The following is a 26277-nucleotide window of genomic DNA, read 5'->3' on the forward strand; positions in this document are numbered from 1 at the left end:
ATGCTAGATTCGAGACATTGTATACATGTTTCCATGCCGCCTCGCGTGGCTTCCCCACACCCCTGCTCGCCTCATCCCGAACGGCTGAGCTGCAGATCGTAGCATCCCTGCCGCATGACGTAGCCAGGTAACACAGCGCCCCGAAAGCTTGAAAAGATCCCGGCAATTGACGTTTGCAGACGGCGAGGTACGTAGGGGCTGGGCCGATCCCTATACTATGTAACTCGCCGTGTAGGAAATCCCATCCAACAACCACGCCGTTGCAACAAAGAAGCCCAGAACCAATTTCTCGAACTTGATCCCTCGCAACTACACGCCTGATCCCGCTATTCCCGCTCGACTATACGCATCACAATCACCAGTGTGCTCATCCAGCCGTCGTCCATCCCACCAGATTCCCCGAAAGCCACCAAGTTGCACCATATTCAACACCATCATCAACACCAACACCAACACCAACACCACCACCACCTCGGCCCTGCCCCAACAACCGACCGCAACAATGTCCCTCCCAATCCTCTTCACCATCCCCCCCTCCAACCGCCACGAGTTCCTCGTGCTAGACGGCACCAGCAAGCCGACGCTAAAAGCGCTGAACAAGCAAGTGACGAGCACGCTAGCGTCGTCGCCCAACTGCGCCGAGTTCATGGGCAAGTACAAAGCGTCGGGAGGGGCGAGCCAAGAGGTGATTCAGGAGTTCAGGGTGCACTGGAGCAGCAAGGAGTACGATTACAAGGTGTGGCCTGAGTTTACCGTGGTTACGGAGGAGAATCTGGGCGCGGTGCTGGAGCTGCTGCAGCGGGAGCCGAAGAGTGGGGTTTTGGAGATCAAGGTGGGCAAGGCGGAGTGAATGTGTTCGATGACCCACGGGTTGTTTGTGGAGGTGCAACTTTTTGATGGAGAGAGAGCGAAAAAGAGAGCGAAAGAGAGAGAGAGAGAGAGAGGAGGAAGTTATGAATTATGAAAGCTATGCTCGTTCATCTACTGTTGCTTTCTTCGTGACGCCGATGAGGTGAGCGTGATGCTATGCCGAATACAGATTCTACAATACACAACTGAACGTGCAGCGATGCTGCTGGATAGAAATAGATCGAACGCGAAAGCCAATGAACCGTACACGCATACCGAATGCGTGAGAGGTGGAGGGTATCCGTACTGGTTGGCAGAACCATGCCGCCGAGTATCCAGTTCCAGGACCGTAAAACGCCCAAAAATCCGTGTTTGTGGCTAGCAGAAGCCTGTCGGATGCTTTGAGAACGCCAGTGCGCCAGAGATGCAATGTAGTGTTGTGAGTTGTCGCGCAAAGTAAGTACGTGCCGTGCCCTTACTTTTCCTTCTGGTCAATGACCATTTTCTGCCAGTGCACCAGGTCGCGACTCAAATAGTCCATCATCTGTGTTGTGTTGAGGTCCTTGAATGCTGACAAATCGGTGTCTGCATGCATTGCTTCTGCCTGGTGTTGCTCTCCGTTCGTGGGGGGCTGCACGGCAGGTGCTGGACTCGCCTTCTCACCCGCCATCTCGACCTGGCGCTGAGCTATGTAGCTCTGCATAGCACCAGCTGGTCGCATTATGTCGTTCCATGACAGCTTGTGCAAGCGCGAGTTCTTCGTCTTGGCTATTTTGTGTCCAGTGGCTCCATCACTACTATCATGTCCATTGTTGTTACCGTTCGTACCGCTCGTTTGGGGGGAATTTGCGACTTCGTTTGCAGGTGATACGCCGTTCACAGCAGGCAAGGTATCTCGCGAGTACTGATTTCGGCCAAGACGACCTCGTGACTTCTGTGGAGGTCGACCACCTCGTCGTGGGGCAGGCGCAGGTTTCAATGTCTCGATCGGTGCCTCGGGCGGCGCGGATGCGGAGGCTATGGCAGGCATGATTGGCTCCTCAGTGGGAGTAGGTGTGACTTCTGAGGCTTCAAGCTCTGCTTTGCGGTCAGTCAAAGACGGGGCTCGTGCGTCTGATCTCCGACGTACCGTCTGCTTTCCTACGTTCAGCACGTCCTTTGCGTCTGTTAGCTGCCTCGGTACGTTCCTGTTCACGCTCTTTCTCGCGCTGTTCCTTTTCTCGCTGGCTTCTTGCTGCTGCGCCGCGTGGCTTTTGCTTTGGTGCAGAGGCTTTGGTGCTGTCGTCCTCTGACTCAACAACGGGCGAGTTGCTCGGGGTTCTTGAGTTTGTACGTTGCCGTTTGACTTCTGGTTTGGTCCTGTGGCAAAGCTTGTCAGGCTCCATCTCTCATGCAGTGTGCGCCGTAGCAAGCAAGACTCACTCTTCGCTGTCGTCACGACTCCGCTTCTTCCGGTTGCCATTCTCTGAAGGCGGCGCGCCCTCGTGTTTGCTCTCTTCTAGCACTTTCCGCAGGACTTCGTCTTCGTCGTATGCTGCCCTGCTGTTCATCGTGGAACGACGCTTTCCAAGCGAGTCGACACTAGCTCTCGCGTTGCGATCATTGTGCCGGCTCGACGGTGACACTGTCTCTTTCGAGACAGACGATTTGCGGGCCTTCTTGCCGTGCTGCTGGTCGTAGACGGGGAGGTAGCGAGAGTACTTTTGGCTGAAGCAGGGTGTGTCAGCATGAGAGTGGACGGCGAACTTGTGCTGGGAAGCATTGCGTTGTTATGGAGGAGGAAACGTACCCTTTGGGACTTGTGGTGACCTTGTGAAGATCCTTGCGGCACTCCTCGCAGAAGTATTCGTCCGGACTGGCGGCTTCATCCATGATGCCGACGCAGCCGCCGTGTTGCCAGACCTTACAGATGTCGCATTGGATGAACAGACCACTGAGATCATCGCCTTCCAAAGACTTTGTGGCGTCCGAGGGCGGGCCTGGGTATTCCTGGTAGCCGCACACGCAGCGCGTTACTTCGTCTTCTTCGACCATGTCGTCGTCGAGGTCGTCGTCGAGCTTGGTTGGGTCGTCTTCGTCGACGTCCTGCTCGCGCGTTCGGCGGCGTGTCAACGGTCGGTCCATGTGCGCGTCGTGCAAGGGCTCTTCGGGTTCTTCCGAGGAGAGCGAATGTGGCGTCGATGATTTGTGTGGGGATGCCTGCTTGTAGTCGGTCCTCGTCGCACGATCGGTGCGAGCCGAGGAGACGGAGGAGGAGGAGACGCTGTGCGCTGTCTGGGCGTTGGAGGGAGGCTGGGTGGTGCGAGCCCTCGACGATCGGCGCGGGGACATTGCTCGTGTCGCCGTGACTGTGGCTCGATTGGATGGGATGGTGGGTTGCAGACTAGCAGACTGCCTGTCTGGGGCGTTGTGGTGTGCTGAGTGCGCGTGTCGCGGGCGTGTGGTCGGCGGGACGGACGACGACGGGTAGTGGTGGCAGCGAAGGGTTGGCAGCGGAAACGGTGACGGTGACGGTGACGGCGACGGCGACGAATTGGCAGTGCGCTGTCGAAGGGCGGCGCAGGAGCCGAAGTGCACGGGGAGCGCGATGAATGCGGCACGAGGCTCGCAGCTCGGGCGTGGGTGGAGCGGAGGTGACGCTGGGGGTGCGGAGAGCGGGACGAAAGCTCTGGAGCTCTAGAGAGCGACGGCAAAGTGGACGAGCAGCTGTGAAGAGGCGGTTGGAGCAGGAGACAGCACGTCAGGGCGACGACGGCATGTCGGGGGTGCTGGGCGGGAGCAATGGAGCGAGTGACGAGGAGCTGGCGACGGGACTGGAATTCTCTCCAGGGCCTCCTCACTACTGCGCACCGCTGCCGCTGAGCGCGTGAATGACATGGCCCGCCCGCCGTGCAATTGGCGCTGCCTCCAACCAGGCCTAGCGCGCCTCACGCCGGGCACCGAGCTGCCCACGTGACCGGCCGCCCTGCTCGCCCCCTGCTCGCCAGATGGGCGCCATCGAGGCTCTCTGCACACGGAGACGCGGGCGCCGAGGGCGGAGAAGAGGTGCGGTCGTGCGTCTTGGATTGCCGGCGACGCGTTCGAGGAAAGAAGGTGAGGGGCACGGCTTGCCTGGCCGATGCGAACAAGTGACAGCACAAAGTTGCAAGTCGACCAGCCAGCCAGCCAACGCACGGCCCAGATTCCAAGTGGGGCACCTCCTGCTGCCGGATCGAGCAGCCAGCAGGGGATCCCGTTCGTGCCTGTGCCACCACACGCACAGATGCAGATGCAGATGCAGATGCAGATGCAGACGCAGACGCAGACGCAGATGCACAGATGCACGATGCACGGTTTGTATGGAGAGAGCTGCTCAGTGCGTATTCAACGGTCTCTCATGCCACCGTCCATACCAATCCTGTCCATTCCCATCACATAGCAAAGTGCAGCATTGTAATTGGAGAGAAGATTCATGCATTCATTCGTTAATCTTAACCACTAATGGCTGCAATCCACGTGCAGTATCGGCGAGAGCTATTACATCTTTCAACCATCCATCTGCCTCTAGTGCGCACCTTTTTGAGGGGCACCGTTGCGCTCGTGGTACTTCTTCTCCTTTCCGTTCGCAGCCCTCTTGCTGTCGTCCCTTGTCATGCCGTTATGAGAACCTGCTGAATGTCAGTTGTCGCTCAGAGTGAATACCGGATCGTGATACGTACCGTTGAACTGCAGATCACTGATGCCTGCGTACCCCTTGATGCCCGTGGCCTTCTCCATGCGAGTCGCAATGTCGTCTGAGACTTCCCTGAAGATGGAAATAACCCGCTTGATCGTCTCCTCATCTGTGCACGTCTCCATATGACCAGAGATGTTCTTGATGAAGCGCTCTTTGGCACCGTCGTCAAACACCTTCTCCCACAGCTTGCGCGGGGCATTGAAGTCTTCGGGCCGGATCTCGGACAAGAATGCAATGGCCTCGCCTTGGAAGGCGCCGTGCACCTGGTTCAGCTCGACCGACCTCTTCTTGAACTGGATCGGCTGGATCGAAGACAAGTAGTTAGGCCTCGCCCCCTGGTTGTAAAAGGCCATCTGTCCGTCACGCTGAAAGTTGCCCATACGGAACGGCACACGCGGTGCATTTACAGGCAGCTGCTGGTAGTTGGCACCGATGCGGTGACGGTGAGTATCAGGGTACGAAAAGAGACGAGACTGCAGCACAGGGTCAGCTGAGGGCTCGATGCCAGGAACCAAGTGCGCAGGGTTGAAAGCAATCTGTTCAATCTCCGCAAAGTAGTTCTGCGGGTTCTCGTTCAAGAAGAACTCTCCAACCTTGCGAAGCTTGAACTGATCCTGCGGCCAGACGTGTGTCATGTCAAACACGTTGATCTTCTGGTTCTCCCACAGCTCCTCAGCTTCCTTGGCAGTCATGGTCTGAACCATGACGTCCCAGCCAGGGAAGTCGCCCTTCTCAATCGCCTGGTACAGGTCCTTGGTCGAGTAGTCAGGAGAATAGTTGGCCGAATCCTCCTGAGTGATGAAGCCAGTGCCCTGTTTCGACTTGAAGTGCAGCTGCATATAGACCCACTCTCCTTTCGAATTGACCAGCTTGTGGGTGTGGCCAATGTATCCGTGCATCTTACGGTATCCATCCGGAATACCACGATCCCCGAATAAAATCATAAACTGGTGGATAGACTCCGGATTCTGCGAAGCGTAGTTCCAGAAATTTGTGGAGTCGTCCGCATGTGTCAGATGGGTTGAAGGATGACGCTTTTGTGTGTGGATCTAACATAAGTTAGTCTCAGTGTCATAACACTTAGCTGCGGCGATTTATACTTACGAAGTGGGGGAACTTGGCCGGATCTCTTAGGAAGAACACTGGTGTGTTATTGGCGACGACATCCCAGTTGCCTTCATCCGACCGGAATTTTACAGAAAACCCACGAGGGTCGCGGGCGCAATCGTGAGAGCCAGACTCGCCACCGACTGTCGAGAATCGGACAGAGATAGGGCATGTCTTTCCTTGTTTGAAAATGTCCGCCAAACAGAGATCTTCGAGAGAGTCTGTTGTGGTGTAGTAGCCGTGTGCACCAGCGCCCTAAGCGTAGTGGTTAGAGGTTGTGGAGGAACTCGAGTCAAGAACAAGGTTACCTTGGCGTGGACTACTCGCTCCGGGATACGCTCACGGTCGAAGTGCGAGAGGAGGTCGACCAGGTGGAAGTCTTGGAGGAGAAGAGGTCCGTTCTCACCCGCCCTTTGTGCCTCGTACGGGTGCTACGCTTGTCAACAAGTTGAAAACTCGTGATGGAATGAGAACTTACAGGGTATGGCACACCGTTTGATGTGGTGTATGTAACTTCCTCAGACGTGGCGTTCCTGTCATCGGCATAGTCGCGGTAGAGGTCACCGTTCTTGTTTTCTGTGGGTGCATGTGCAGAGCCGTTGGTGCCATTGGTGCCGTTGCCGTTTGCTTGAGGTGACATGATGGATGTATGTAGAGGTATATGTTTGTTTCTTGCGGAGTGCCTTACAGTGATCAAGACCCTTATACGTATGGCAAGTGGCGACCGTTAGCAAGCCGTCATACGCCTGTCCATGTGCCATCATCGCTTCCACAGCCCGCACGATGACGCTTAGAGTTCAACTCTCAGGCTTCACTAAAGTGCATCTGGCCAGGCACACGGCAATAGTGCAACGCAATCCATACGCGACGATCCGCTCTGATCTTTTGTTCGGAAACAAAAATGCGCTCATCCCTGATTGGCTGTTTGTCTTTGGAACGCCTGCGCGTAAGGCATCTTTCAGCGCCAGCTAGATCTTTCGCGTTACCAACGATTACAGATTGGGGAGATACCGCGTGGTCTGACGTGGTGACGGGCTGGCGTTTGTGGAGACTGGAGTCGAGCGGAGGATCGTGGTTGATCTGCGTTCGGGCCGATTAGGCGGTGACATCACCACGTCCCGCCTCGCCTCTGGGATAGATTTGAAATCCATGGACCACGGTGAAACATCCACCTCCACAAAGGATCGATTTTTCTTCAATTGTCACCATTATGTCCAAGAATGGAGTGCGTGCAGATGCAATTCCAGCGACTGAGAAGAGCTCCATTGTCTGTAGCCTCCTGTTGTAGCGTACTTGTCGATTGAACATGATTGGTGGAACGTGATAGCTGTACCACAGCATTTTGGTCTCCAAGCTCGTGCTTGCAAGCTTCTGGAAAGTTGAGTTTCTGCCCCGGAAACTGGGGACACTTGAGACCACCACATACTCGGTGGTGTATGTCCCACAGGGTTTAGCTGCCGAGCGTTGTCTCTTCATGTCGGTATCAAAAACTATCTGCAGAGGTCACACGGCACGCAGCTCAATCAACCACCGCGACGTGATTGGCTATGTTTATCTGCCTCATCTATCTGATGCACCTTCCTAATCAGTTCCGCCGGAATCCGGGTCTCAACATCCTATTGCACATTGCTCTGCATCTTGCGTTTTCGCGATTGGCTTCAATTGGTCGCTTGAAGCTCGACAGTCTTCTACAAACGAAGATCTGCATACAGCGTCCTTTGAACAATGTGTCCGAATCTATGAATCTACATTCATATTCCTAGCTCTCGCGCTCTTGTCGCCCTGGATTGATCTCGATCCCCACTTACTCACAACTATAGGGACGTGCTTGCTTTAAGCTGCTAACACCATGTTTGCGACTCCAGTGATAGCGCCGATGAATGTGTAAGTGGCCCAAGCGGTAGAGTACCCGGTATACTCACGGTGATTCAGCATCCCGAGCTCATATTCGAAACATGGGTCAAGGCGCCCAGAGCATTCACTTTCGACATACTCAACTGGCAGCCATTTCTCAGCAGACTCTTCGCCCGCCACGTCGACACTCAACCTCACACGGTCACGTGCGTCTTCAGACGCATCAAACTCGTCAAGCTCTGCGTATTCTGCGTTCTCACTACGATCTTCAAAGCATAGCCGAAACACATCCACTTCGACGACCGCTTCATCCACGCCATCTGTTGGTTCAACGAAGCGGACTGGACCTTTCAGGGCACTTTCCGATAGCCTTCATGTCAAACGGCGGCTACAAAAGAAGCCATCTTCGCAGCAAGTCCCTCAATGTCAGAGTGACCCTGTATCGGTACCTACATCGATGCTCACCCCTGTGACTATTCTTGGACCCGAGCGTGTTACCAATTTACAGCGGGCCGATCTGCTGATACGATGTCGAGACGACGATTACCATGTTGATCGCTCAATCATGTGCCATCATAGCCAGTGGTTTGCCAAGGTATACTCAAAAGTGAATTCTCCGGTACAGTCATCTATCTGGGCCTTCGCGAACGAATAGAACTGACAAGCAGCAGAAGATGGCGAAACGCATTGTGGATTTGAGTGCCGACGACCCAGGTGCTGTCGCGGCAATGATACAATACTGTTATCAACTGGACTACGGAGACACTCGATCTGATTCAAATCCTGCGCTGTACAGTGTGGTTACCCTGCGACCGCACCTCGACACCTATCTGCTAGCAGAGCGGTATGGTATGCCTGGTTTGAAGAATCTTGCAGCGCAGAAATTTGAGAAGCTATCTATCGCAGTCTTGACCACAGTGGGCAACGAGGACGAGTTCCCACAGTCGATCCGAGATCTCTATGCTCCATCACGAAGAACCAGAGGAAATGAGTTACGACGCACAGCAGTGAAGCTTTGCGCAGATCATCTTGGGAGTGCTGTTCTGGGTATCGGGAAAGAGGTATCAGGAATTCTTGCCCTGATAGACGAGATTCCTGAGTTCAGATCAGATCTTTTCAAGGAGATTGCCAAGAGGTGGAAGTGAAGCGCAAATTCGACCTTAAGACATGGCTAGACTTTGAGCGCTCTCGCGCATCAAAAGTAGTCTTCACTCTCACCGTGCCCCACCCTTGGCCGCCACGTAGTCTTCGCCGCGTTCTTAGGCGCGTTGTCGCGCGTGTTTCGCGCACTGGAGCTCTTGACTAGAAATCCCGCTTGCGTATATCTGGTTGACTTGTCTTCTTCGATCTGTCGGAAACCTCGATCCAACATCCACCCCCACCAGCTCAGTCTCTTCAACCCAATTGACAATGGATCGCCAAGTCAAGCGCAAACGCGCTTTCAGTCAGGCTTTCCAACTTATGGCCCAAGCTAGACATGGTGAAAACAATGACCAGACAGCCAAGCGTATCTTGTCTTACTCATTAGGTTCTGCAGCGTCACACTTCCAAGATCCTTACGAAGAGAACAAAATCCCTTCAATTCTCGACTACAGTTCAGTCCCCGAGTCAATTCCAGGAACACAGATTCGTTATCCACCGCCTGTAAACTTACGGTATGCCAACTCCGCACTCTACAACTATGCATCCTTGCAGTTCGAGCTATATGGCAATGGCCCAGGGCCGGAGCTGGAGTCTAGTATTGGAGTCATACCATCATATGTTGAACCGAAGCGACAGTTCGAGGGCCCAGTACTCCGTGAAGCTGCTCTTCCTACACCACAGATTGTTCGCGGCAAGTCGATATTCGGGCCTTCACCTTACATCAGGCCTTCACCTTACATCAGGCCTTCACCTTACATCAGGCCAGATTACAACTTCTCATCGAATGACTTAATCGAATCCTATGCTAAGCCTGGACCTGCCATCTACGGAGATGCAGATTCGCCAATGAGCGATGCGACAACAGCCGTGGGACCTCTCACTCCGAGTGCACTCAAATTTAGCGACTTGTCATTGAACAGTCAAGGGTACTCTCTCCCTTCGTCCTCTCTTCGGGATGAGAATCAGGTCAACCGTGCCACCGTCAGAGTCGTACCGACTTCTTCCTTTGCAAGGTATGTGCTTTGCACTTTCAGTCTAATACAGTCACTGATATGGTTGCAGTCTATTTCCAGAGATCAAGCCAAACGAGGTGATCATCTTGTTCGACAAAGGTATAGAAACGAGGAAAGTTGATAAGTACCCGCTGTGTAGCGCATCTAGGTTTTTCGCCAACTTACTCGATGGCCCTTTTCTGGTAAGCTTTGCCTCTATGTACCCGGCCCATGTATCTAACATTGAGAATAGGACCCTTGCCTTACACTCTGTATTCGCCTCCGCGACGACTTTCCCTACGCTATCACTACCTTGCTCCACTTTGTAGAGACCGGTAGCTATGTGTGGGATCCTCAGGCGTTTAGAAAGTATCCTCGACTCACGACACTCGACTTCAACGTGCACTCGTACCTTGTTGGTAGCAAGTACGGCATTTCTGCGCTGCGAGATCGTGCCATACATGCGTACCTCAGCATCGCCGACCACGAGATGAAGTTGGGTTTCTCGGCACTCTCCGGTGATTGCTTTCCAGATGCCCAAATTCCCCTGTCCGGAACTTCGGATGTATCACCTACAAACATAGACAACGACGGAGAGGCTGTGACGATGCCGATAGACCGCTTCCTCAACTCACTCGTCTTGCTATGGAAGAACACGCAGTCGCGCCACGACATGATGCGAACAGCTGTGCTTGAGCTGATCAAGCGTGATCTGAACAATCTACTGCAGCTGCCGTTCTTCGTCACACTGATGACAGAGCTTGTGCGATTTGGAGATGATGTGGTTGCGAGCTTGGGTGATGATGGCTTTGAGGTCAAGGCGTTTCAGACCCCTGTGGGTGGCAGACGGGCGTTCACGATGATGTTTGGCGTGTAGCAACAGGATAGAGAGTAGGTCACGATGATCTCAGAGCTCTGTCCGTCGAAACTGGGATACGTAGTAAACATAAGCACATGAATGTGTACAAACAAGTTGAACCGTATGACTTGATGACAATCGAAATGAGTGATGTTTGGTTTGATGCAATCACTGTTCTGTAATCCTGGCTTCCTGAATGCATGCTGCAATCTGGTGACGATTACAGGAAGATGTGTATTGCAATGACGTCACATGTAATCGTTTCATATCCTACTCGCAGAACTCACTACTTCCAACTATTTCCTGTACGCTCGCATGCCCTATGACTGAAAGCGCTTTGGATCTTATACGGATCCCCTATAATATTATTACGTCTTACACCATTTTGGCCAAGGAGACTTGGAGCCAAAGTGGCCATGCAAAACCGCCACCAAATTTGCTGCAACACGCCTGGAACAAGTCTATTTGTGCATCATGCCATCCACAGATTATTGTTATGCGTCTAAATCGCCAACACAAGCTTTGGGTGTTCGACACGACGAGAAGCGGTGAGGGGCGATTGGAAAGAGCTGCTCAGCCCCAATCATGCACGCCGGTCTCAGCCTTGTTGCCTTCCAGCTTTAAAACCTGGACCGTTCTCCTATCGACCAAAGGTGCCTCCAGGCGGCAACATCTTTTGATCGATATCGCACAGAGGACGGTTGCTTTCTTTTAGTCAAACTGAACATGACTAACCCGCCGCAAACAAGAACCAACATGGATGCTGCTAGTACCAACACTAGCGGACAGCGAGCTTTTCTGCGCACATGTAGCAAGACGATATCTCCGCCCAAAAACCTCAAGCACGAGACTGAGGAAGTCCATGATGGTCCGAGAAAGAGGCGACGCCATGCAGCCGATCTTGACAACGAAACCTCCACCAAGACAGATAATTTCTACTCTCCAGTCAACCACGCTTTCTATGCTGAGCACCCATATCGATCTCTCGACGCGTCCAAACGCGGCATTCGCCTACTCAAAGTTTCAAGGAACGCCATGACGGGGGAGCGAAACTTCACATTAACGGAGGAGATACCGCTGGCCGTGGCACGGGACACATATACGGCAATCTCATACTGCGCTGGAGACCCAAAGGATACTCGAAAACTCCTTGTCAATGGTCTTGAATTTAACGCTTTTGCCAGTCTTGCTCGAGCGATCGACGAAACATGCCACTACTGTGAGGTGGAGCATGACGAAGCACACCCGGTACTCTGGACAGACCAGATTTGTATCAACCAGAGCAATCTGGCTGAGAGATCGCATCAAGTCAGTATGATGTACGACGTGTATGAGAATGCTCGAGCAGTGGCTATCTGTTTGTCTACCTCCGACACTGGGAACACAGAAAGTCCAGCCATCCGTTGGCTGAAGGATATACACAACCATATCCCTGCTCTACTGGAATTTGAGGAGGATGTCGAAAGTAGTGCCTGGCCACTAAAATGGAATCCTGACGTCCCGGAGAACAAGTTCGAATCTAATCTTGAAGAAAACGCACCTGGCCATGAAATTTTCAGAGAATTTACTCAGCTCTTCCGCTCCAAAGCCAACGATAGAGAGTTCAGTAGAGGTCAACTAGGTTTCTTCGACCTCTTACAAGCGCGATGGTGGTCGAGAGCGTGGGTTGTACAGGAATTTGTCGCCTGCCGCAACGCAACCTTCATTACTGGTTACGAACACACACCTTGGATGTCACTTGCGACTGTTGTTTCGGCACTTGCTGCTCTGCAATTCGCCACGTCCCCGAAGTCATGGTCACTGTACTCTCCATCGACTTCAGTAGATGGCGCCAAACGCGAATTCAAGCTGCTGGACTCTGAGGTTGTAGCTTCTAGTACGATCAGTTTGAAAATGTGCAGCAATCCTGGCCAACCTAAGTCTACCCTTGGGAGCATGCTTCATCTCCTGGACCCGAAACGCCGGGCAGCTAGCGATCCACGGGACTTGGTGTAAGAATATCGCTTTCTTTCTTTCCATAACTGGAGGCTGACGTATAAACCTGATACACAGATATGCATTCCTCGGTCTGGCTGATCCTGGATATGCTATCAAACCAGACTACAGCAGTAACAACAGTCTCGCGAATGTTCTCTTAAGAGCTGCATGTCGAATTATCCAGTATGAGCGCAGTCTGGAGTTGCTTTTATTCGCCTTGCCCAGATCTCATGACCTTTCGCTCCCATCGTGGGTACCGGACTGGACGAATTTAACCACCGACGCTGGCTCGCGTCCTCAAGGCTGTCATGCATTTGCGTGGAGAGATCCAGAAGCGAAGTTTGTTTCTAACAACACCGTTCTAGAGGTGACTGGATTTCCACTAGGCACTGTGTGCAAGAAACAGCCTCTCTCTTCTTTCTGCCACATTTTTGACAAGTATCGCGTCGCGCGAGGTTGCTACATACACGTCGGAGATGAAGTGGCCGATGGCGATCAGCCTTGGATCTTGTTCGGTGTGGGCAGTGTGTTTGTGCTGCGCAAAGTCAAAACCACTTTCAGGCTGATATGTAAGGCCAGGGTAGAAGGACCATCACGCAAGGAGTACGTTGTGGGTTCGAAGACTTGTAAGCCAGAGCGTGTTCGTATCAGCTAGGCAGCGTTTGCGCTACCTCCTTGTAACCTTTGACATAGCCGCGCCTCGTTTCCAACTCTCGCTTCTATAGCCGACCGATTTAAAAGAAAACGTCTCGTAGTGGCAGACTGGTTGGAGACCTACAGTTGCTATTTCATCAAGGAAGACGCGATGCACTTCAGGTGTCCGCAGTTTCCATCAAAATCAAGAAACTACCCGCTAAGCCTCGTCCGTCTGCCTGATAACAAAGACTTCACAGTGGTCAAGGAGTCCCCGAGCGAGGACAAAAAAAACCTAGCATCTAGCAAGTCCAGTTCCCCGACAAAAAGAACGTTTTCGTGATCCCAGACTTGCTGGGCACGGAAGCTAGTGTCGCTTCTGTGGATCGAACACAGTACCTCCAGATTTCAATGACTGAGACTTCAGTCTGGCGCTCTCCCAAGTGAGCTAAAGCGACTGGATTGGTTTGATGACTTTATCTCAATTATTATACAATATATTGTATAGCAAATTAAGCTCCCTTGCTTTATATGTCCGCTCGTGTGCATTTATCGCAAGGTCTGCACGTGCTCTGTGCGGGGCTGGAAGCGGGGCCCGGCAGAGCCCGACATGTTTCCGTAATTGGACGTTCCGGATGACTGTTAGAGGACAGCTGGTGACTGCATTGCAGCAGGACTCCATGTAAAATGTTCTTGGTTCACGGCGATGCAGTTTTGGCCTCAGGCGTTACTCCTCTTGATGCTATACGAAGATAATTCAACCGTCACTTGTCTAAGAATTTATGAGGGATATAAGGTAATTGAGCTGTAACAGTCCAATGAGAAGGCAACTCTGCTGTGGTGCGAAACATCTGCATTCGCTGCCTGCCTGCAACTATTAAGACTGAGCATCACTTCGTCAAGTAGAGTGCTTCATGCTTTTGACCAATGCATTGACGCTGTAAACCTATACACTCTACGCCCAGGTATCATGACTTGTCGACTTTTCTCCTCCTAACTCCTTGCTGTTGTCTAATGGTATCTTATGCTCTCATCATATTGCAAACGCCTCCACATGCCACTCCCCAAAGGTATTGCACAGCCTAGTCAGGCCACCCTTGTCTGCACTTATTTCGCGACACCGTCGGTCTCGTTGAAGCAGTCGGCAAACTGCTTGCTGTGCTTGTTTGAAGCGTGTTCAGTGAGCAGCTTGCGGTTTGTGGTGCTCTGGAAGGTCTGGAAGCAGGTCTTGCACTTGACAGTCTGGGCGGCAGAGTTCTACATTCAGTTAGTATGTGTGCTTGATGCGAAGAAGCCTTCGCTATACTGAGCGGCAGATCAGGAGAGTCGTACGGATTTCAGCTGCGACTTGGCCTCCTTGGGACCGGCATCGCCCTTGCGGTCGCGCTTCTGCTGTGCTCTACAGTGTTGTCAGTAAAGCCCCACTTTTTTCACTGTCAGACGCCGTACTTCGCTCCGTTGCCCATGTTGTTAGTTGTTGAGGGTTAGTCGGTGATTGTAAGTGCAGGTAGGAGTGATTGTTGCTCGGGCTGTGAGGTTTTCTAAGAGTGTGAAGCGTGGCAGCCGTGGTGAGACTTTTCGTATCGGCGGTCTAGCCACTTGACAGGAGGTGGGGCAGCGCTAGTGAGCGTTTGGTTAGGCGGCCGCATCCAGATGGACCCTTTCATGAGAACAACCACTTACTCCGACTTGACGATGCGCATTCCATTTGTGCAATCCTGCTGCCTCAGCACGCTACTCGCATCATGACATCGTGTACAGCTTCATGCCTGAAGCACCATCGGCCCGACGCCCACGTTGCAGGCCCCTGTGGCAGGCGCGACATGATCCTGTCTCAACCAGCGAACGAAATGTTATCGACGGGTCACCAACTTTGCTACTATATACTGTGCGACTTGTGCTCCTGCCATCACGGTTCTCCTTGTGCCTTGAATGCTTTCCTACTCTTAATCTTCCTAAGCTCTGTCCTGTTCTCTGCTCTGTCCCTTGCACTCCATTCATCCACCTACCAATAACATGGGTCATCATCACGTCCAAGTATCTCGCAAAACGCGGTTGAGAGCTGTCATAGCCATATCGTTCTGTTTCTTCGTCGCTGAAATCTCTGTCGGCTTTTACACCCACTCGCTGGCCCTTGTGAGCGACGCATTCCACTACCTCAACGATCTAATTGGCTTCATCGTTGCCCTGGTGGCAGTCCAAGTAACGGAGCGCAAAGATGCACCACAGGACCTTACCTTCGGATGGACACGAGCACAATTACTCGGTGCCTTCTTTAATGGCGCCTTCCTTCTTGCTCTGGGTTTGAGTATTGCATTGCAGTCCATCGAACGCTTCATCTTCCTCCAGCACGTCGAGGATCCGAAGCTGGTGCTCATCGTAGGATGCATTGGTCTCACACTTAACCTCATCAGCGCTGCCTTTCTCCACGAGCATGATCACGGCGATGGACATGGGCATAGTCATGCACACAGCCATGGTCAACCCGCTCACAATCATGATGACGTTGAGAGTCTTTCGACAGTCTCCATGCAAGACCACCACCTCGAGCATCTACATCTTTCCCTTGCTCCTTCTAAGCACGGCATGGACCTTGGTATCCTAGGTGTCCTTATCCACATCCTCGGCGATGCCATAAACAACATCGGAGTCATAATCTCCGCCCTCATAATCTGGTTCACCCACTCGCCCTCACGCTTCTACGCCGATCCAGCTGTGTCAATGTGGATAGCGATCATGATCCTCATCTCCGCGATCCCACTCACGAAACGCTCCGGCAAGATCCTTCTCCAGTCAGCACCCCTCGGCGTCAAGATCGAGGACGTCAAGCACGATCTAGAAAGCATACCGGGCGTACTGAGTGTGCACGAACTACACGTGTGGCGCCTCGACCAAAGGAAGGCGATCGCGAGTGCCCATGTCGTAGTCAGTAATCCGGACGTGGAGAGCTTTATGGGGAAGGCAAAGGTCATCAGTGAGTGCCTGCACGCCTATGGAATTCACTCGGTGACGTTGCAGCCTGAGCTTTCGGTGCAGAGGGTGTCAGATGATGAGGCCACAGAGGTGGGCTCTGCAATGACCACTGCAAGACTGAGCTCGGAGAAGTGCGGTGTGCCATGTGGGAGTGTGTGCGAGGAATTGAAATGCTGCAAGTAATCAGTACGTTAGTCATATGGTTCAGGATTGCTTAGTCCCTTTTCGTGTATCATTCAGCATGGCTAGTCTCTTGTGTAGCAGGAAAAGCCGCATATGGGCAGTACTCCTTATGAACATGCTCGCTGGAGTGGCACTGGGTGTATGCTTTTGACAAACGCTTCGTTCAATGCTAAGCTTTTGGTCATACCAGACCGTAAATCCATAATCTACATACCTCACATCGCTGATGGGATATCTCTTCTCAATCATATCGGGGCCAAAGCTACTCTGTACTTACAACGTCTCTTTCCATCATTTACTGTGTCTTCTTCGCGCTCTTCTCAGATGGCGCGCTGTACAACCAGACAGCTACAAATGCCAACCAGCCGGCAATGGTAACCCAGATGCCACCAATCCAGACCCAAGCACCGCTGATCTGCCAACTCCTTGGCCACTCATCGTGAGCAAAGTGCCTGACTGTAACCTGTCGCTTCTCGTCGATGTTCGTGACGAAAGGTCGACGGTAGTTCACACGGAAGTTGAAGATACCGTGCTGATCGGGGGTCTTGAACGCTACACCAAAGACGGTGGAGTTGGCAGTCTGCGAGATAGGGGAGAGGTTGAGGCGGTGGAAGGGCGAAAGCATGCTGAACTCGAGCTGAATATTGTCGTTCACGGCGGGGACGAAGGGGATGAGGCGGTCGTTAGAGTATTCAGAAATCTCCACCTGGTAGTGCTGTGCTGTTGTTAGCTCGAAGCTAGGCTGTGGCAATGGAGTAACGTACCACATCGCTCTTCACGCGGTAGATGGTGGGGTTGCTCTCGGGAATGCTGGAGTTCAGCTTCTTGCTAGCACCGTCATCCTGATAGTGGATGACCTTGCCGACCTTCAGGACACCAGTCTCCTTGAAGGCCCATGCGGACAGCTTGGTAGCAAATTCGCGGTTGGCAGTTGTTACAGCCTTATCGCCTAGCTTGGCCTTCTCAGCGAACCACTTGTTTTGAAGCAGCTCAGCTGATCCAAGAACGGTCAGGCGTGCCGAGTTGTGAGCCTGTATGGCGGAGACGATGCTCAGCTGCTGACCAACAGCGAAGGGGTCCTCCACAGCCTCAGCCTCGTCCTTGGGGTTGTAGCTGTATGCTGTGCTTGGTGCACGGAGAATAGGAGAGAGAAGAGGGGAATCGTTTCCGAGGACTTGGCCAACTGCGCGGGGGACTGCGATGTGCCCCTCTCCACCGAAGTAGTTCTGAACACCTGACCTGAGCGCAGCGGGAAACGGAAGTAGTAGAACATCGTGTTTGTCCGCTGCGGACACGGAGTCGTAGTTGAAGTGATCGACGATCAATGCACCCTTGTCACTGGGGATGTTGATGTCGAGCTCGAGGAGGAGAGACTGTACAGCGGTAGGGGTGGCTTGTTCGCTGGAGAGCGCGACAAGGATGTTCCCGTCCTTCTTTACGAATTCGAGGAGACTGTTGGCGGTCAGAGCTGGGCCGAGACCCTTCGACTTTGCGGGGAGCAGGAGGACGTGGTCGTAAGTTCGCTCGTCGTGCTTGAAGAGAGCGACCTTGTCACCCTTGGGCGATTCAACGGTCGTGTGGAAACCGCGGGCTATGGGAGAAGTCAGCAATGCTCTGGCTATTCCACATTCTCGTTGACAGTGACTCGAGGTTCCATTCGAGCTGTCTTGAAGCCAAGTTGCGAGCTTACGCGGCTTCAACTTTGTCGATCTTGACAACCGAAAGCAAGAGTCTAAGAGACTTTGCAGAACGCCAGGACTTGACTGCAGCTTCCAAGTGCTTCCTACAACGAAAGATGCACTCACCTGTCAGATCCTCGAGGAACACGCTGTACTTCTCGCGCTCGGCCTGCTCGTCGAGCACAACCAGCAACCTGTTGCCTGTGAAACTCGCCGCCTTCACCACGGCAGCAATGGCCAAGACCACGAATGAAAGTAGCCACCTCATGATCATGAATTGGCGAAGTAGGACTTGACACCTTGGGCGTACGTAGACAGCTACACGTAAACGTATGCTACGCCAAGACAGTCGGCGCGGAACATCCACCAACGCCGATTCACGGCGGGCTAGCCTGAGCTCCGAGCAACCTCACGTCGAGACTCGTAGCGACACGACCAGCAATTCGAGGCATTGAGGCCCCTACACACACTGTACGCACCCAAGACCACCTCACGGATACTTATCCGCTCGCTCTTACTCACGAGAAACAGCAATACCGTCAAAATGTCCGGCATCCCGCCCTCCCCCCGCTTCTACCAGCAGCCGCTGCGCTACCTCAAATGGGCCTCGTTCAACAAGCCTGCATACTTCTACAGCATCGTCGTTGGCTGCGCTGGCCCTATTCTGGTCTTCACCGTACCATCGATCAGGAGGTACCTGGGCGAGGAGCCGATTCCTAAGATCCCGTTGACATACCCGATCCCCAAGGGCCAAAGACCAAGGCCAACCGGATTTGACGATGAGTAGAGACAAAGGACAAGATGAGGGACGTGAGGCAGAGAGAATCAGAGGGATTTTGAATGCGCTACAACATCACTGGTGGAACGGGCGCGGAGACTACAGCATGTAGAACAACTGGGGAGAATTCAATACACTGTACAAAGAACAATTTCATTTCTCAATATCATGTGTTAGAGCAAGCCGTATCACTAACGCCTGCAAATCCTCGTCAAAACCAAGTTGGAGCCTCATTGTGGTCCGCCATGGCTATCGTTTTGAGTCTCGAAGATCAAGCCTGGAGGGCCTTTTCCTCTGAAAGATTGCCAATTGCGCCCCCAAATCCGTAGCCTGGTGGCTACAATACGTCCAAGAACTTCAAATCGCTACCGATTGCAAGGTTTATAAACTTCACTCTACTCGTACCTCATACGTTTGCCCGTCTCACTCTCATACTCAGGCTCCACCACCACCACCACCTCCTCCTCCTCACTGTACTCCAACTCCTCCTGCCTTTCTCCACTAAAACTCCTCTGCAACTTCCTTACGGTTTCCAGGTTTGACCTTGCAATCTCGTTCCCGCCTAGCTTGTACGTTCTCTTCGCCGGCATAACTCTTGTCTCCCGCTCCTCTTTCAACCACGGGAAATCGTCCCTTGCGAACTCCGTGCAGGTCAGATACTTGACTGGAAAGCGGTGCACGTCGAGCTGACAGTGACTCCTTAGCACCTTGCTATCGTCAACAACCTTCTTGATGCACTCTTTGAATTCGTACAAATGGTTTTCAAGCACGTTCATGGCTTTCTTGGTCATGGGGAAACGGGTATGAAACTGATTGATGACTGATTTGTCCATGTACGCGTCGCCGCCATTACCAAGTGCGAAGAACAGCTCGTACCCGCAGTCTGGAGCATCTCGACCTTTGCCCGTGATGAGGCGTTGAGAGACCCAGTGACGGAAGAAGGTTAGTGCCATCCACACCAGGATGTCTTTTCCATAGGATTCGCGCTTGATAGGCAGATCTTCAGAGGGGAGACGTATGACCTGTGGGTAATGCGAGAGAACACTGAGTTCGAGGCTCTTGCACTTCTCGAGGAGGATGTGGTGGTAGTTTTCGACCAGGCCGCGCACACTGGGTATATCACGGAGACGGTCGATCATGTTGTATTTGGTCTTGAAGACTTTCCAGTTACCAACGAGGTGTACGACGCACTCCCTGAAGATCAGCTCGCTACGAATGCGATACGCCAATTCGATCCAGGCATACGGCACACCCTGGATCGCACGAAAGAGATCTTGGCCGTGTTTGAAGAGCGCGACTTCGATTGGCTTAGAGATTAGCCCGGTACAGCCAAGGTAATCCGAGATCTGAAGAAGCTGATAGCAATCGAACAGGGCGGCGGACATATCCGTGTCGTCCACAGCAAGCTCCTTGTTGTAAAAGGCGTACAAGATTGATTCGTAGTTGGCAAATGCCTGATTAGCTTGAGGTATGCGGCCATTTTCGTTCACAACCAGGCCTGAACGGCCATCCGCGCGCTCGCCCGTAGATGTGAGCTCCTATGGAAAATCAGCTCTCGAGCCGTTTGATTCCACGGAGATAATCCATCAGCCATGACTACGTACCACGAGTTCAAGATGGCCAGCAGGAAATTGTTCATCAGGTAGTCGTGTGAGCTCAACCATCCAGCGTATTTTAACCCCGGCACTTCTGGCACGGCTACTGAGCTTTGCAGCATTGCGCTCGCTCAGCATCTCAGCGAAGAGGGTGGAGTTCCTTGCGAGTGTGCCGGAGTGAAATTTGTAACGGCGTTTATGACCGAGGATGATCTCAACATCTTCTGCTTGGTTCATTGTGGCAGCGTGGGAACCGATGTAGTTGCCTGCAACGCTGTAGGTGGTCGAGAGCGCGGCGTCGAAGGTATTGCTGTGAAAGCTAGAGGAGAGAAGGCGTAAGTGTTGTTGAAAGGAAGGTACTCCAACGTGGCTGGAAGGAGGCTTAGCCAAGTGAGAGAGTAGGCGCGGCGCGCTGCTGTTTGTAGACGGTGGCACGTGTCGAAGGTGAAGGCACGACTTGAGACTCAGTACTGTGACGTGAATACCTGTCACCGCAGCAACGAAAGTGAATCTAGCCAAAACAACTGGAGTCGGAAGAAGAACATCAGGTAATATTTGGATGTTGTAAGCCAAAGTTTGTATTCTCCAAGTCTCCATTCTCTGGGAGGTTTAAGATCAGAGATAAATACGGCCAAGACCTCCCAGTCACTGGCATCTTACTATGACGTGTGCAGATAGACTATGTGGTTTCATAGAGCAGCATGTTGATCTTACTCACAGATTCATAGAGAGAAGAAAATATGATCAATTACTGGACGATATATCCGTGGCATCAATGACAGTCCAGTGGTGACGTGGTTTGTGCATTTCCTTCTCCTGAGCTTTACTTCTCAATCCTGATTCCCTCTTCACTACTCTGCTCCGTGGCAACATTCCTCTTCCTGCCATACCAAGTCTTGTTACTCCTCTTCTTGGGTTCTGTCCTCGCGTCGAGCGCTTCCCTGAAGCATAGTCCAGGGTGGAAGATGTTCAGTGCCAACACCGCAGCGACAATGACAGCGCCCTCCAAGCCAATGAAATATCTCTGTGTCTTGATAAGATGTCCATTCCACCCTTCACTCAGTTCTGCTACCCTGTATACGCATCGCGTAAAGATGCATAGCGTTGCGAAAGAGAGTGCGATCAGAAAGCCCTTGAAATGCCACGAGTTGCGCAGCTTTGCGTGCCTCGGATCCAGCGCGTCTTGACCAAGCTTGCGAATGCGGCCGATGGTGCGAGTTGCAAAGTCGAGTGCAAGGACAATGAAGATAAGTAGTGTGACTACCTGGAAAGCCAGACCGGCGATCATGATGTTGTTGCCTAAGGTCGGATCTTCATTCTGGTGGGTCTTTGCACTGGCGATGCCGCCGCCGAGGGCCTGGAGGACTAAAGAGGCGACATCGCAGGGAATGAAGATGCGAGGGTAGGAAAGTGGCTTGATGCGCGAATTTTCGGAACCGAAGGTACTGACGATGCGGGAGAGGCATAGATAGATACCAGCTGCAAGGAATGCTGGGGCGATTGTGAGGCAGATGATCTGGATCAGGAAGGGGTTCTGTAATTTGTGAGCTGCGAATCTTCAGACATGCGATCCCAGACTCGCCAACGTACCTCAGTGAATCCATCGTTGTAAGCCAACACCCTGCCGACGTAACCTATTACTTCCAGCGCGCATCCGCAGACCATGGCAATCGTGAAGCCAAGCCATGCTTTGTTGAGGAATCCTTGGCCAATGTATCCCAGAGTTGATATTCCAAGCAGAATCAGGAATGCAAGATTCGCTCCAAGAGACGGACGATATCCCCAATACGATGCGCTGAGCGGGCAAGTGTCGTAAGTGCAGTGGCTGCGGTAATCTTGGATTGCGCTGCGGTCGTTGTCACTTGCTCGAGCCGCCAGTATCGAAGCTTCAAACAGCGTCTTGTAGGCAAAGGACGCCATTATGATCGCCCTTGGAATGTGTGTATTGGAGTTTAGGCAGCGAGGGGGCGAAAGAAAGAGCGACCTTGGACAGCGTCTAAGACACGCGTGTCAGGCCGACGTCAGGGAAAGAGAAACTGAATGATAGATATTACAATTGAAATAAAGCCCAAACTGAACAAACGTAAAGCCGCGATACCCTACTTAAGACATTTGCCAATTGCCAACCTCCTAGCACGGGGTTAAGCACATTCAAGCGCTTGGGCAAGCTTTGTAATGCTGTGGCGTGCCATCGATGAGACTTTGATACCACGCTTCTGTAACCGAGATCTATTCTCGCCCCTTCAACCCGGTTTATACGGCAGGATCGCTGCGATTATTGGTGCGTTGGTCAGAATTTGTGGCCTGAACACGCCGCACCAACATGCGGTCATGTCGGCCAACCCAGCTCGCTTGCCGGAGTGGATCTGAACGCGCGAAGATTCGTTCCGAGCATGCGCCTAAAACGGCAATTTGATCGACAAGGCTTTCACAAGGTTGCGGATGTATAGATATCAAACCTACGGCGTACTGCCATCCCTCGCTTTTCTGTCCTCTCCTACGTCTTTGAACGTCGCTCAGTGGTGCGTGCGTGTGGTACGTCGTGAAGGCACAAACACGCCGCCTGATATGGTACCTAGCGCTTGATAGGGCACCTAATTGATTTCAAGAATCGTGTATTGGAGGTGGCTGCAGGCAACAGTTGGATGCTCGGGACGTTGGACCGGCAGTGCTCAGCCCGTGTGCTGGGTCTGAAACTGACAGCGGCAGGCGCCCACGTCGACAAAGCTCCTTGCAGGCCACCCAGAGCCTCTTTGGCGCGCTCAAAAGACACTATCTTCCGGTCGTCAACAGTGTCATGGCGCGATCGTGTCGAGATACTCAATTGACGAGCTGCCTTGCCAGCTTGAGTTCTCTCGCGCTTTCGTAACATGCCGGCGCACGGCTCATTTCTAGTTCTGCCTGGCTTCGTCGTGCACCGCTCTTCTCAGCGACTTACAAAAGAGGTAATATGCGCCGAAGCCTTTTCATCACTGTCATCGTCACCTGTGTCTTTGTAATGGCGTGTTACGCTGTCTGAGAAAGCACTGTAAGTGTAAGAGAAGTGGTTGAAACTTCTAGTTCGCGATTTTGCAGAAGCTATGGTGAGAGAAGAAAGAGAATAATCCCTGTGCGATTCTTACACTCTCTACATAAAGACATCAGCTTCTACAATAACACTACGGATACAAGCACCAGTATGAACCCCAGTAATGGACCAGTTATGGGAGAGAGAGTCGTCAGCTACTGTTAAGGTTTGTGGCGCTTAAAAGCTGAGGCAAGCCACAGTGCGAACAGGAGGATTCAGCTCAAGCGGCTGAGAGAACCTCAAAAGGTTTGTGTGTGAGATCAGTTCTTAGCATATGGATCATTGCCCTTATCGGGAGCAGAAACGTATAGTTTCTGGTTACACATTTGAAGATCCAATCGACGAATGAGCATGTTTACCAACGGGGGCACAGAAGATACTTGTCATCACGTGGGACTTAGTCTGGCAGGTCGATGTTACGAGGTTAGCATGCACAGCACGATTTCGTATTGATTTTCAGCTCCGAGATCCACATGGCTTGCAGCTGCCTACGATCTTGCCAGGGGCATCTCAGTAAGTCCGGGCTGAGATGCATGCTTTAAGGCTGACCCGAACATCAGCTTACTGTGTTGCTTGACATTCAACGCCTCGGTAGTCAGAAAGCTGTAGGCCAATGAGGGGCCTATCGATGGCTGCTGACATCTACAACATCTTCTTGTGGTTCTCCGGAGTACTGAGAAGAGCGGTCAGGTCTTCTAAAATTCGATGTTACAGCCAGCCACACGTAAATTTCCACTTTCTACCAGTGTTCCGCTCCCAGATCTCTTTACTTAGCCGCAGCATATGCGGAGAAGGCAAAGACCTGGCCTCCCCGAATAGCATCATCAGCCACTTTCTGTGAAACCTACACTAGGAGTCTGCAGAATGGGAAGCCATCAGCTGTGCTTGTGCACTGCAGTGAGTGGTGTAGCTTACAGTATACACTAGTTCTCTCTGATCAGCTGGAGCTGACAAGGTGAGCATCATGGCTCTCACTGAGAAAGTGGAGCTTAAGTAGACACGCTTGTGCCGTTCGCACATATCTGATACTCCCTCCAACCCCAAGTCTCTGAATTGAACACCTCATCCCAAAGCCGATAATGAATCCCCTCAAAGTAGAAGACCTTGGAGGTATTCAAGGAGACATTCTGCTCAATGGCTTGCCCAAGAAGGCCGAGATATTCTGCTTCTTCACGATCAGAGCTGCACAGGGATTCTGTCAGAACATCCAAAAAGTAGCCAATTCGAACATCGCGACTGGAAAAGATATCAAAGATCTACGGGAGCAAATCAGCAAGCTCGACAAAGGCAATATCATCGACGTAGCAAAGACCAACATTGCTTTCACTTCCAGAGGCCTGACAAAGGTAAGCAACCACGATCAGGAAGTGTTGGCTACAAGCTAACGGACACAGCTGGCCAATGTTCAGACGTCACTTCAAAACGGCATCAGCGGCCTCCAGAACTCTGCGCCGTCATTCGTCGGGGGCATGCAGAAAGATTCGGAGCGGACTGCTTTGGGAGATCCGGTTTTCAATAATTGGAACCTCAACCAGAATGGCGGTGGACCCATCGATGGTGTCCTGATCGTTGCTGGAATCAGTATGCCTACCGTAGAGAATGAGCTCAAGAATGTGCTGCGATCGTTGAACACGGGCGGTGAGGTGGTGGCTGAGCTCTTTAGAGAGGTCGGGTTCGAAAGGGAGAAACTGCCAGGCCATGAACAGTAAGTTGAGCTTATGGTTTCTATGACAGAGGTTGCTAATGCATCCATAAGCTTTGGATTCAACGATGGCATATCACATCCTCAAGTTTTCGGCATCAACGACAGCCCCAGCTTAACCTTCAAGCTTGACGATGTCGTTCAGTCGAGTGACACAAGCAACTTTGTTGATCCAGGCGTCATCGTGGTCGGCCGCCATGGTGACGAAAACAACCCTAAGCCTCAGTGGATGACAGATGGCAGTTTCTTAGTCTTCCGTAAGTTGGAGCAGCATGTGGGCAAATGGAATGACTTTGTCGTCAACAAGTGGCAGGAGGCAGGTTCGCGTGGCCCAGACCAGTTTGGCGCCCAACTTATGGGCAGATGGCAGAGTGGTAAGTCTATCTGACTCGAGTTGTTCACATTCGCTGATCGTTCGGTACAAGGTTGTCCTATTCAGTTACAGGACCAGAGAGATGACAAGTCCCTGGCTCTGAGAAACGATTTCGACTACGGTGGCGTGACACAACCGGGAGTGTGTCCTCTGGCAGCGCATATCCGCAAGGCGCACATCCGGAATCACTTCAACCCTTCTCGCATAATGCGCCGTGGAATTCCTTACGGCCAGGACTTCAAAAACGGTGGAGCGGACGAGGGGCGAGGTCTGCTGTTCGCTGCATACCAGTCAACCATCGAGAACGGCTACAGGTTCATCCAAACCGCGTGGGCAAACCAACCAGGCTTTCCTTCGGGAGGTGCTGGTCTCGACGTGACTATCGGCCAGGGAAAAGCAACAGATGCGCCTACTCCTTTCCAGATTGGGTCCAAGTCGGTCAACATCAATCCGATCAACGACTTTGTAACTCCTAAGGGCGGGGAGTACTTCTTCGCACCGTCCATGAGTGTCTTAAAGGCAGGGTTTAACATCGACAAGTTCCAGGCCAAATTGTGAGCTCTCACGCGAGTTGGACGTACAATGCTTGTAGTGAAGATATCGAATGGATAATACAACTAGTGTGCTTTCTGGCTACCTTGCTTTTTATTGAAATGGCATCGAGCTTATGGCTGCACCGTTCATCATGCGTACTGCGTTGGAATGTGTCGTGTGGGTACTCCATGGCCAAGTTCGAGGCCATGGCATCGTAGTGACCTCGAGGCAGGTTTAGCCGCACTGCTAGCTGCGTTTCCTCGA

The 26277-nt window shown here is 52.4% G+C and overlaps 13 protein-coding genes and 1 non-coding gene across 14 annotated transcripts, besides 7 other annotated features; 7 read left to right on the top strand and 7 right to left on the bottom strand.

Moving 5' to 3' along the window:
• The first annotated feature begins 426 nt into the window (after window positions 1-426).
• Window positions 427-470: a tandem repeat.
• Window positions 471-502: 32 nt separating this feature from the next.
• Window positions 503-850, top strand: EKO05_0000157 (uncharacterized protein; the record flags this gene model as incomplete). Its single annotated transcript, XM_038944628.1, has 1 exon — window positions 503-850. One exon carries the CDS (start codon window positions 503-505, stop codon window positions 848-850), a length of 348 nt encoding a protein of 115 aa, XP_038802696.1.
• A 49-nt stretch (window positions 851-899) lies between these two features.
• Window positions 900-947: a tandem repeat.
• Window positions 948-1324: 377 nt separating this feature from the next.
• On the bottom strand, window positions 1325-3180 carry EKO05_0000158 (Histone deacetylase complex subunit; the record flags this gene model as incomplete). Its single annotated transcript, XM_059635390.1, has 4 exons — window positions 1325-1926; window positions 1979-2208; window positions 2272-2556; window positions 2639-3180. The coding sequence occupies 4 exons, from the start codon at window positions 3178-3180 to the stop codon at window positions 1325-1327; spliced, it is 1659 nt and encodes a 552-aa protein (XP_059491373.1).
• Window positions 3181-3347: 167 nt separating this feature from the next.
• Window positions 3348-3380: a tandem repeat.
• A 728-nt stretch (window positions 3381-4108) lies between these two features.
• Window positions 4109-4179: a tandem repeat.
• Window positions 4180-4392: 213 nt separating this feature from the next.
• On the bottom strand, window positions 4393-6311 carry EKO05_0000159 (Catalase; the record flags this gene model as incomplete). Its single annotated transcript, XM_038936955.2, has 5 exons — window positions 4393-4496; window positions 4548-5613; window positions 5669-5926; window positions 5980-6102; window positions 6150-6311. The coding sequence occupies 5 exons, from the start codon at window positions 6309-6311 to the stop codon at window positions 4393-4395; spliced, it is 1713 nt and encodes a 570-aa protein (XP_038802697.2).
• A 1888-nt stretch (window positions 6312-8199) lies between these two features.
• Window positions 8200-8670, top strand: EKO05_0000160 (uncharacterized protein; the record flags this gene model as incomplete). Its single annotated transcript, XM_038936697.2, has 1 exon — window positions 8200-8670. The coding sequence occupies one exon, from the start codon at window positions 8200-8202 to the stop codon at window positions 8668-8670; it is 471 nt and encodes a 156-aa protein (XP_038802698.2).
• A 265-nt stretch (window positions 8671-8935) lies between these two features.
• Window positions 8936-10537, top strand: EKO05_0000161 (uncharacterized protein; the record flags this gene model as incomplete). The annotated part of the gene is made up of 3 exons (XM_038936587.1): window positions 8936-9681; window positions 9731-9863; window positions 9914-10537. The coding sequence occupies 3 exons, from the start codon at window positions 8936-8938 to the stop codon at window positions 10535-10537; spliced, it is 1503 nt and encodes a 500-aa protein (XP_038802699.1).
• Window positions 9377-9422: a tandem repeat.
• Window positions 10538-11275: 738 nt separating the features above from the next.
• EKO05_0000162 (uncharacterized protein) lies at window positions 11276-12514 on the top strand (the record flags this gene model as incomplete). The annotated part of the gene is made up of 1 exon (XM_038936999.2): window positions 11276-12514. The coding sequence occupies one exon, from the start codon at window positions 11276-11278 to the stop codon at window positions 12512-12514; it is 1239 nt and encodes a 412-aa protein (XP_038802700.2).
• Window positions 12515-13500: 986 nt separating this feature from the next.
• On the bottom strand, window positions 13501-13587 carry EKO05_1t2. The gene has a single exon. It is a non-coding gene; the product is annotated as a tRNA-Phe (tRNA).
• Window positions 13588-14236: 649 nt separating this feature from the next.
• On the bottom strand, window positions 14237-14595 carry EKO05_0000163 (uncharacterized protein; the record flags this gene model as incomplete). Its single annotated transcript, XM_038936934.1, has 3 exons — window positions 14237-14386; window positions 14462-14528; window positions 14579-14595. 3 exons carry the CDS (start codon window positions 14593-14595, stop codon window positions 14237-14239), a joined length of 234 nt encoding a protein of 77 aa, XP_038802701.1.
• Window positions 14596-15145: 550 nt separating this feature from the next.
• EKO05_0000164 (uncharacterized protein) lies at window positions 15146-16285 on the top strand (the record flags this gene model as incomplete). The annotated part of the gene is made up of 1 exon (XM_038944629.1): window positions 15146-16285. The coding sequence occupies one exon, from the start codon at window positions 15146-15148 to the stop codon at window positions 16283-16285; it is 1140 nt and encodes a 379-aa protein (XP_038802702.1).
• Window positions 15563-15612: a tandem repeat.
• A 295-nt stretch (window positions 16286-16580) lies between the features above and the next one.
• On the bottom strand, window positions 16581-18238 carry EKO05_0000165 (oligosaccharyl transferase glycoprotein complex, beta subunit; the record flags this gene model as incomplete). The annotated part of the gene is made up of 3 exons (XM_038936667.1): window positions 16581-17000; window positions 17050-17876; window positions 18091-18238. 3 exons carry the CDS (start codon window positions 18236-18238, stop codon window positions 16581-16583), a joined length of 1395 nt encoding a protein of 464 aa, XP_038802703.1.
• A 270-nt stretch (window positions 18239-18508) lies between these two features.
• On the top strand, window positions 18509-18751 carry EKO05_0000166 (n19m, NADH-ubiquinone oxidoreductase 9.5 kDa subunit; the record flags this gene model as incomplete). The annotated part of the gene is made up of 1 exon (XM_038944630.1): window positions 18509-18751. The coding sequence occupies one exon, from the start codon at window positions 18509-18511 to the stop codon at window positions 18749-18751; it is 243 nt and encodes an 80-aa protein (XP_038802704.1).
• Window positions 18752-19137: 386 nt separating this feature from the next.
• On the bottom strand, window positions 19138-20574 carry EKO05_0000167 (phospholipid-translocating ATPase rsb1; the record flags this gene model as incomplete). Its single annotated transcript, XM_038937016.1, has 2 exons — window positions 19138-20280; window positions 20347-20574. The coding sequence occupies 2 exons, from the start codon at window positions 20572-20574 to the stop codon at window positions 19138-19140; spliced, it is 1371 nt and encodes a 456-aa protein (XP_038802705.1).
• Window positions 19183-19236: a tandem repeat.
• A 586-nt stretch (window positions 20575-21160) lies between the features above and the next one.
• Window positions 21161-22257, bottom strand: EKO05_0000168 (uncharacterized protein; the record flags this gene model as incomplete). The annotated part of the gene is made up of 2 exons (XM_038936671.1): window positions 21161-21871; window positions 21928-22257. The coding sequence occupies 2 exons, from the start codon at window positions 22255-22257 to the stop codon at window positions 21161-21163; spliced, it is 1041 nt and encodes a 346-aa protein (XP_038802706.1).
• Window positions 22258-24483: 2226 nt separating this feature from the next.
• On the top strand, window positions 24484-26037 carry EKO05_0000169 (uncharacterized protein; the record flags this gene model as incomplete). Its single annotated transcript, XM_038936418.1, has 4 exons — window positions 24484-24750; window positions 24799-25109; window positions 25161-25480; window positions 25532-26037. 4 exons carry the CDS (start codon window positions 24484-24486, stop codon window positions 26035-26037), a joined length of 1404 nt encoding a protein of 467 aa, XP_038802707.1.
• Between the last annotated feature and the right edge of the window lie 240 nt (window positions 26038-26277).

This window comes from Ascochyta rabiei, chromosome 1 (genome assembly GCF_004011695.2).
Source record: "Ascochyta rabiei chromosome 1, complete sequence".
Taxonomy (NCBI): Eukaryota; Fungi; Ascomycota; class Dothideomycetes; order Pleosporales; family Didymellaceae; genus Ascochyta; species Ascochyta rabiei.